This window comes from Erpetoichthys calabaricus, chromosome 9 (genome assembly GCF_900747795.2).
Source record: "Erpetoichthys calabaricus chromosome 9, fErpCal1.3, whole genome shotgun sequence".
NCBI lineage: Eukaryota > Metazoa > Chordata > Cladistia > Polypteriformes > Polypteridae > Erpetoichthys > Erpetoichthys calabaricus.
The window spans coordinates 138,499,060-138,509,462 of record NC_041402.2 but is presented as its reverse complement, the minus strand read 5'-3'; the positions used below and the strand labels follow the sequence as shown (position 1 = coordinate 138,509,462).

General features: G+C 37.8%; 1 protein-coding gene across 1 annotated transcript; it reads left to right on the top strand.

Moving 5' to 3' along the window:
* timm8b (translocase of inner mitochondrial membrane 8 homolog B (yeast)) lies at positions 1-8,990 on the top strand. The gene is made up of 2 exons (XM_028792838.2): positions 1-200; positions 8,481-8,990. Exons 1-2 carry the CDS (start codon positions 90-92, stop codon positions 8,646-8,648), a joined length of 279 nt encoding a protein of 92 aa, XP_028648671.2. The 5' UTR covers positions 1-89; the 3' UTR covers positions 8,649-8,990.
* Positions 8,991-10,403: the final 1,413 nt, after the last annotated feature.

Sequence of the window (10,403 nt, the reverse complement as noted above, 5' to 3'; positions counted from 1 at the left end):
GGAGGGCACCATTTCCGCTCTGCCCTACACATTTGAATACCTCGTGTTACTTTAGTACAGAGGAAGGTCAAGCTTTAAGTGTTACAATTATGTCGGATTTCAGTGACTTTTCATCTTCGAGCATATCAGAGAAAGCTGAGGCGTCGGAGCTGCAGAGGTTGATCGCCATCGAACAACAAAAGGCACAGTTTCAGGCACAGGTGAGCTACTTTTGGGGTTCAAGGCACTCTTCTGATAGTTGAATGAGTACTGCTGGGTACTGTATAGTTTAAGTAAAGACTGTGAAAAACAGCATGCTCAGCGTATTATTCTACAAAATTTGTGAAATAGTGTTTATCAAAAAACAAAAATAAAAAAAAACCCTTATCTACGGAACGCCGTTTGGATCAGACATATTCCGGGTCACGTGGCTGAGATTAGGGGTTTATCAGGTTCAGTCGTGCCCATTGCAGCTGTAGGTTTATGTCAGTTTATCATCTCATTTTTTAACTAATTGGTCTTTTGTTCTTCTCTTATTCCGTTTAAAAAAAGCATGATAGTACGGATTTACATACACATGAAATTAAGTAATATTTGTATTTTCTACATCTTAACGAAATATTTAACTTGTTTTATTTTTCTGTCAAAAAGGACGTCCAAATAATGAAAATTAACGATTAGCGTAGTAGACACCAAAGAAGGGACACTGAAAGCTGAAAGGCTGCAGACACCTCATTGTCAATCAAAACACCTGGAAAAGCAGAATGAAAACCATGATGATGATAAAACACTTAAAAACAAACTCTAAATCACACAATGTAACATAAGCAAATTCCAATAATATATAAATAAAATACAGTATTTAGTAACTGCAGCTTGTAATTTCTGGCTTGACACCAAAACACTGAAACTTGAACTAATAGGTTGCTTAATTAAAAAGCAGTAGTCTAATTAAAATCAGAATAAAAATATGCAAGTGCAGTGGGCCCCTAGACTGAAGGTGTGAACCACTTGGTTAGAATGTGCTATGTTTAGATGGGTATTTTATTAATTTTGTCATCAAGGAACTCTGTATTGGGGTAAGCTGGTTCAATGTATTGATGTTATCAGTGTAATTCAGTACTGATCTGCATTTTTTTTTCACTAAACTCTTATATCTTTACCATGATATCTAGTCACAGCAGGCATGTTTATACCACATTTGGGTCTGGATAACATTAAATATTACCAATTAATCAATGTTAAGTTAAAAAAATAATGAAGATAGAAAAACAGGCACATGAAATGCAGAGGAGTACGTTTCAAAATGACATAATAATGTATACTGCAAAATCATTCAATCCATGACATATTACACAAAAATGCTTTGAGGAGCCACAGAATTGAACACAAACTGATTCAGGCTGACAGATCCAGAAGACACAGCCACAGTACAGATATTCACTAACTACAGAACAAAGGGTAATTATTTAAAGAGGAGGATGAAAAAGACAAGGCCTTAAGCACAATTTGAATGTAACCACCTGTTAACATTTATAAACATCCAAAAAAAGTTTTAAAGTACACTACATTCTGATTCATATCCACCTTGATAAAGTCCAAAAGTTTTTTCATTGTCCATGCTTTGTTTTCACTTATTGGATTTACTTCAGTGGATCTTATTTTGCTGATTTACCCTTTTTTCCTGAAAACATTTTTACAGACCAAACAAATAATACGTAAGATATCTCTTAATTATTAACAAAGCAGGCACTGGTTAAATACAACTGCATTTGATCTATAAATGTGCCTTTGAGTCACTATGATGAGTAATTTGCAAGCTTCAGTCCAACTTTTAACCTTTTAATAAAACAAAGTATTTTAAATATGTTTTAATCACTCTCATGCTTACTTTGAAATTGTGTTGTTTATATTTACAGAACTTTTTGTTTCTGACAGGTAAATGTAACTGTTAACATAAGAGTTTTGGAGAATAAAAGTGAAAAGATAACACTAAAAACGATTTTCACTTTAAAATGTGCCCTACACTTCAAATGTCTGTATGTATTACAGGTCATAATGTGTTCCCTTGTCTTTGAATAGTTATACAATGTACCCAAATAACAAAGATCTTAAAAAAAAAAAAAAAAAAAAAAAGAAAAGCAAAAGAAACAAAGTAGTAGGATTAATCACCGCTGTAACAAAACGTTTGGTGAAAGGTACTATGTAAAATTTTACATGTGGACAAATTTGTTGGTAACCCTCCATTGAGAAACCTTCCAGTTGTCTCTGAAATAACTTGAAACTGACAAAAGTAATTAGCACCCATTATTGTTTATTCCTTATTTAATAACAATCAGACTTTGCTTTAGAGTTTTCGTTCAACAGAATATTTAAAAAAATAACACAAATAAAAATGGCATAGACAAAGATGATGGGACCCCTAATATAATATTTTTTGCACAACCTTTAGAGGCAATCATTGCAGTTCTGTAGCTCTCAATGAGACAGCTGCACCTGTCGACAGGTAGTTTGGCCCACTCTTCCTGAGCAAACTACTCCAGCTGTGTCAGGTTTGAAGTGTGCCTTCTCCAGAGCACAGTTCAGTTCTTTCTATAGATGTTCAATGGGATTCAAATTAGGTTTCATAGAAGGCTACTTCAGAATAGTCTAATGTTTTGTTCTTAGCCATTCTTGGATGCTTGTAGCTGGGTATTTTGAGTCTTTACCCTGTTGGAGGAAGACGTGACCTGCAACTGAGACTGAGTTTTCTGACACTGGGCAGTATGTTTCACTCTAGAATGTCCTGATAATCTTGAAGTTTCATTGTCCTCTGCACAGACCCAAGGCATCTCATGCCAGATGCAGCAAAGCAGCCTCAGAACATAACCATGCCTCCTCTAAGTTTGATGGTAGTTAGGGTTTTATTTTATTTGCAAGGTTATTTTTTTCACATGTGGACATAGAGCTGATGTGACTTGCTGAAAAGCTCCAGTTTTGTCTCGTTTGTCTAAAGGAGATTCTAGCCTCTCAAAGGCATTAAGGCTTGTCAATGTGCATTTTAGCAAATTCCAGTCTGGCTTTTTTATGTTCTCCTTTCAACTCTTGTGTCTTTTTTCCATTGAGCCCATTGTCACTCAAAAAGTGACAGATGTTGCAGTCAGACAATGATGGACCTTGGAGTTCATCTTGTATCTCTTTGGAAGTTGTCCATGGCTTTTGGTGTACCATTGCCCAGGGCTGTGGAGTCGATAGATAAATCCTTCGACTCTTACTCCTTAGTTTCTGGTACTTCTGACTCTGACCCCGACTCCTCTGTATTTAATATGCTAATGTATTTTCCATGTTGATTAAAGGAAGGCAACATACACGTCCTTCAACCACAGAACTACTGGCTAGGAAGCTGACTCTACCGTATTGGCCAGTTTAAACAAAAGACAAGAACCCCATAACATACAGCAGGCCATAGCACACATATCAACCTACATCGTTACACTTGTTTACACTCAAATTAACTTGTTAAAACACATTATATCTGAAATAAAATGAAAACACTTTTTTTAATGTAGCATAATCCAGATTACAATATGTGAACATCAGGTTGTATAATAGCTCAGCTGAACTTCACACTAGTAGTAACACAACTATGCACTGGGCTTTATTCTTACATCAGAAAAGTACTTAATTATGAGTATTGTTTGTGAAATGGGACATTTGAACTTGCTGTATTTTTTTCATTAGAATTTAAATTTATTAGGAGTTGGAGTTGGTACATTTTTGCCGACTCCAGGTACCCAAAATTGTCTCTGACTCCTCGACTCCACAGCCCTGCCATTGCCACTATCCTTTTGCCTATTCTGGGGTTGATTTTCCTCTTGTGCTCATGTCCAGGGAGGTTGGCTACTGTCCCATGGACCTTAAACTACATAGTAATATTTGCAACTGTTGTCACAGGAACTTCAAGCTGCTTGGAGATGGTTTGATAGCCTTTGACTTCTGCTTGTGTGACTCTTTCTGATCTCCTCAGACAACTCTCTCGTTTGCTTTCTCTGTCCATATTCAGTGTGGGATACACAATGATACCAAACAGCAGAGTGAAGTAGTTGTTTAACTGCCCAAAGACAATGCAGGTTAGGATGATTGGCAAATCTAAAATTGGTCACATTGTTTGAGCCAGTGTAGGTGTACATGAATGATTGTTCCCTAGGATGAACTGGCACTCTGTCCAAAGATGTTTTATTCTTTGTGCTCAGTGTTGCCAGGATTGGTTCTAGCCCCCATGAGCCTGCCTTGGACTGAGAAGGTCTGAGAATAACTAACAAACTGTTTGCTGCCAGGAATAAGTTAGAATCTCTATATGAGATGAGTATAATGAAATCAAAATTTTAAGCCAAAAAGTGATTGGCCCTTAACATTAGACTTTAGATCCCAGGGTAACAGTTAAGTCCTCATCTTTGACTCACTGTATGACCAGGAAAATGTCACTTAACATTTTTTTTGTATTACAATACATTGTGTTACAATTGTGATACAATACCTATAAATTGCATGTTTCATATTAGGCCTTTTCTTAATTGTGAAAACCAAATTGACCCTAATAATGGACTTAAATGTTGACAGAGCATTTAGAACATCAATGTCTGCAGTATGCCATCTGTTAGAATAGTTTTGTAGGTCAAAATAAAATAAATTGCTACTACATTCACGTAAATATGCCTTGCTGCATAGATTCCTATCCCTATACATGATAGGACAAAATGGAAAAGAAAATCCTGTCAGTTGTTCGTTGTATGTTAATGACACAGCACTATGAAAAGCAGTGCAATACCTTATTGTATTGAGCACACCTTACTGCACACCTTTGCCAGATGATTATGAAGGAGCAGAACTGTTATCTAGCCAACATTAATGATGTGAATGTGGCCAAGTTAGACACCAATATCCATCCATTATCCAACCTCTATATCCTAACTACAGGGTCACGGGGGTCTGTTGGAGCCAATCCCAGCCAACACAGGGCGCAAGGCAGGAAACAAGCCCTGCGCAGGGCGCACACACACACACACACCAAGCACGCACTAGGGACAATTTAGAATCGCCAATCCACCTAACCTGCATATCTTTGGACTGTGGGAGGAAACCGGAGCACCTGGAGGAAACCCACACAGACACGGGGAGAACATGCAAACTCCACGCAAGGAGGACCCGGAAGTGAACCCAGGTCTCCTAACTGTGAGGCAGCAGCGCTACCCACTGCGCCACCGTGCCACCAGAGAGCAATATGAAAACTCCAATACTGCTGCAAAGTAGCAGGGTTTAGATGTTACAAGTAGAGTGAGCTGAAATATGGATCCTAACTTCTGGTTCCTGTGTGTGTGTTTCCTCATGTGAGGCATAACATCAACAAGCAGAACTTTAAAATTATTTTTTTTGAAGAAAGAAATGTATAGTTTTATACTTGTATTGAACAATCAAAATTTAAGAAGTGCATCTGTGTTGTGTAGTGGAGTTGCTGTCTCCTCTGTAACTTGGAGAAATGAGGTTAGAATCTTTTGCCATCTGGCTTCTCAAGTTGAAAGGGAGTAAAAGATTCCAATTAGCATCGGCACTCTGCAGAAGAGCACATCATTAAAGACTGCTCTGTCTCCTGAGAAATCTGTTTCTTTAACTACAAAAGAAGATTCCCAACAAAATTATTGAATAGTATGTTCATGGAAGTGACCAATAAATTGGGAGAAGTTAAATAACCAATCAGTACTTTCTTCTTAAAATTTTAAATTCAAAGTAAAAAAAAAAATTCCCACGAATATAACCACTTCTGAGACGTTTGTCTTTACACCACCAGAAAGCTAGTGGCTTCAGAATATTGGTGGCTGTGCTGTTGCTGTTTAGCACTTCCATCATCAGCAGATTTACTGTATGTGAGTAAACTATTGCTTGTAATTGCACTTTTTATTGAAAAACATTAGAATCCCAAAGTGGTTTGATTTAAAGACACAACTTTTGTTTAACTAGGCTGGTGAAGTCTAAAAAGTCAGAAAATATACACATGGTGTAACATTCAGTTGCATTTGGGAGCTTAGTTAACTGTTTTGAAAATTGGTGCTTTTTCATTATTTAATCAAAGTCACTTGTATTTATTAAATATTTTTGTGACAATTAGTAATATGTAGTAGTGACAATAATAGAAGAATAATTACATTTATTAGTAGAGCACATAAAGTACATGATTGCTAATGACATTTTACAGTATAATGTAGTTAAAATATGACCCCAAATACAGTATACAATAATCCCTCCTCCATCGCGGGGGTTGCGTTCCAGAGCCACCCGCGAAATAAGAAAATCCGCGAAGTAGAAACCATATGTTTATATGGTTATTTTTATATATTTTAAGCCTTTATAAACTCTCCCACACTATTATAAACATTTCACGCACAATTATACAGCATAAACCCTTTGTATTCTCTTAGATATTAGGGAAGATTCGTTGAAATTATGTATGTAAACACAGTTTACATACAGTAAAACCTAAATATTATTTTAAAGATATCGAGCGTCTCCGATATCACATATGTTACAGCCATTACGACAGACAGGCCACCAGCAATAAATACGTACAATGCAAGAAAAATTGTATACAGTAAAATGTGTGTACAGTGACACTAAACTATGTACATGTAGTAAGTACTGTACGTAAATAATTAATTATGGTTACTCACCAACAATGACACGACAACTTGTCCAATAACGATGAGTTTAATTTTACTGCACTACAAAGGATAGCGTTACAGCTCTTCTAAAGGAGCCTCTTCAGGCGACTGTTTAGCACCGCCGTTGTACTTCTTCCATCACTCTTCAATCCAAATCCCTAAAGCAGATTCCATCCAGACTACTGCCTTATCACGTCCACTTGCAACTCGTTTTGCACCCTGGTTAAAGGACACTGCGGCCGTAGATCTTATATGCTTTTCCTCCTTTTTAAATAAAAAGAATCGCGGACTCATTTATGCTGTAATGGTGTCCTGCAGCGGTGTAGCTGTTTCCTTCCTTCAACATATCCAAAACTTTTACCTTTTCTGCAATCATTTGCATCTTCTGTTGGAGCTTGGACACGGCTCCTGCAGCAGTAACAGTAACGTGCGTTAATGATGAATGAGTGAGATTAGACTTCCTGGTTAATGCAGCACTCCGTCGCTGAGCCAATCAGCAGCACACAGGAACTTAACCGAAGGCTCTGATTGGGTAGCTTCTCAGCCATCCGCCAATAGCGTCCCTTGTTTGAATTCAAAGGCGTCCCTTGTTTGAATTCAAATGGGCAAATCAACTGAGGAAGCACACGTACTGTAGACCGCAGACATCCGCGAAGCAGTGAAAAATCCGCGATATATATTCACATATGCTTTCATTTAAAATCCGCGATGGAGTGAAGCCGCGAAAGACGAAGCGCGATATAGCGAGGGATCACTGTATTTATAATCCTTCATTTTTTCACATTTTATGTTGTATCCTTATGCTAAAATTGTTTAAATTTCTTTTTTCCCCCATCAAACAACACTCAGTACCGAAGAATGACCTAAGTTTGGAAATTAGTGCAAATTTACAGAAAAGAGTACATTTTCCAACTCCACTGATGTCAAAATTGCATGGATTGATTTGCAATTCTTATTTGGCAAAATTGTCTTTTTAGTGTGTGTGTGTGTGTGTGTGTGTCTCAGTCTCATATGGGTTGTGGAGAATCAGCCTCAGCACAGACAGACACTGAGACACACAATTTCCAAAAGCACACACAATTTATTTTTCTTTTGCCTTTTACACAGCACACAATGCACAACCCACCAGCACTATTGCTCGCAGTCCTTTTCTTTCTTTTCTTCTCTTTTCCTCTATTCTTTCACCACCTCCACTCCTGTCCAGGCGCCCCCCCCGGTGGTGGCCACAGGCCCCAACAGGGTTGAACTTCCAAGCTCCAAGCCCATGGCCCCGCTGCAATCCAGGGGGGCTGCCCTCTTGCATCCCGGAGATGATATTACCCCTCACCCGGTCCTTCCCTTCTCCAGGCATCCCGATGGGGCTGGGTCCCCGGTCGTCTGCCACAGGGTGTTTTGGTAAAGTCATAGTGAGTAATAGGCAACTAGAACCTGTAGTCTCTGTGCTTGGTTTCAGAATTTTTGAAGAGCTACCTTTTAATTTTTTATTTTTTTTAAACTACTGGTCATCAAATAAAAATGTTAAAAACATTTTTTTATTTTGATGATTTCTGCTTTGAATTTCATTATTTTCTCTTATACATTGGCATTCTTAAATAGTAGTAGGTCCCTAGCAGCAGAAGCTTATGCCAAGAAACACAAATTAGCTTCTCAACATCACTTATTTTACATTATTGTAGTTAGTGGGCAGTTAATGAAAAAAGAGCAAGAATACAAATTCACATTTGCCAAGATTTAATGTGTGATTATGTGCAATATTGCCTAATTTTCTCCTGCATGAAAGGCTCATTTTGTTTTCTTTCTTTCCTGCAGGTTCATAATTTCACAGATGTATGCTGGGATAAGTGTGTGGATAAGCCCAGCTCTAAACTGGACTCTAGGACTGAAGGCTGTCTCACCAGTTGTGTGGAAAGGTTTATTGACACAACCTTGACTATTACTAACCGTTTTACCCAGATGATACAGAAGGGGACGCATTGACGCTGGTCTTTTGTGTGTGGACTGCTGCAGTTCTGCTGTTATCCATTCTGCAAATGATGATGATAATTACAACATATGACTTCATATTCAGTGTTCTTTCTTTGCTTTAGTCATTCGTGAAAAAGGATGTTGACAGACTATATTTGGGGTCAAAATGCTTATTTAACACAATTTTCAGTTTCATAATGGACACATTTTATAAATAAACATTCATATGGGATTTTATTGGTAAATGAATACAGTTCCTGGAAATGTAATTATAAAAATAGTAAATATTAGCAAATGATCTTATTAATGTGCACTCTGTAATAAATGCAGCACCAGTAAATCCATAAAGTTGTTTTTTTTATGTCATTCATAATATATGCAAAAGGACATCCATTACAATGGAATTTGTTTGATATATTTCAGCACTCCAGGCAAAAATTCACGTCAACAAGCCAGTGGCTCCTAAAAGAAAAAAATTAGGAGCCAGTAGCTTTGATTTAAGTGTCAAATAATCAAATGTGTAAAATTTTAATCTTTCAATCTCTTACCTTTCTAACTTCCATGTATATGAGCCTAATTCTTTTCCTTCTCCTGCACAGTGCATCCTTTCATCGTGCTTTTGTGTCCATCTTGATGATTTGGGTAACTGAATGTCATTATAACTTCAAACTACGTATAGTCATTAAGATACATGTATTTTATTCAGGCTCTGAGTCTGTGTCAGAGGGCCGTCCAGTGTTATTTGGTCTTCTTTTAATCATGTTTGAAATGAGCCAGCAATTGGCTCAGGGTCAAAGTGCTCAGATGATGGGCCCTCTGTGCTGATCCTGACTAAATCCTACAAAGTTGAGAAGTGAGTTTAGCACTTTTGATTTTATTCTGCTTTGTGCTGAAAAGCCACAGTCACGCTGAGCTGCTAAAATAGACACACCCAGTGTGATCGCTACAATATTGTGTAAGACTGACAATATTGCACAGAAAGACTCCCCACGAGCTGTTATAAGACTTGTCTGAGAATTTGCTTTTAATCAGACTTTTTTAGCAATCTGCATTCCATTTGTACAGCCCTGAGATCACAAGCGTTCTTCAAGAATTTAAATCATCTGGCCATGAATCATGATAGAAGAATGAGAAGCAACAAATGACTGCAGATCCATGTGAGCTTCCTTGCTGTGTATAACCCCTCATATTTTCAAACCGGCTTTCCAGTTCCATGACTGTAACCTCAATAGTTTTCTCAACTTGCAATTGAAGGTGATCTCCAAAGTTGGAGAAACTTGAGCGTATGAGTTGGATATTCTGAAAGGTGATGCCTGTATTGGTATTACTCACTAACTCTCTCCATTTTTTAGTTTTCAGTCTGTCTGAGATGTTTGTTATCATGGGGCACCACATTATTATGCTGAACAACTGATTCTAGCCTAGTGTGCTGTGAAACTTTTGCAACTTTCCATACCTTAATGGTCTATCTGACATGTCCTTGAATGTGAGAACACAACTGTTAATAGCAAAGGCAACATCAAATAATTGTTCTGATGTGTGCAATCTCTCCATTTTCTGTGCAATGTGCTTTCCTCTCCCTTTAATGTCAGTGAGTGTTTTTTAAGCTTGCAACCAGGGGTTCCATATAGTGATGCCCAGTAAATATGGGGCAACCAACACTGGATCTTCACTTCAGAAGATGTGTGAATAGAACAGCCTACTTCCACGCCGATTGCTCTCAGCTCACACTTGCTTTTGGGGCTAGTATGTTTTCCATATCAGCTG

Coding starts and splice junctions, on each gene's coding strand:
- timm8b (XM_028792838.2), top strand. CDS start 90: ATGTCGGATTTCAGTGACTTTTCATCTTCGAGCATATCAGAGAAAGCT. Junction 201..8,480: donor AGGCACAGTTTCAGGCACAG/GTGAGCTACTTT, acceptor TCTTTCCTGCAG/GTTCATAATTTCACAGATGT.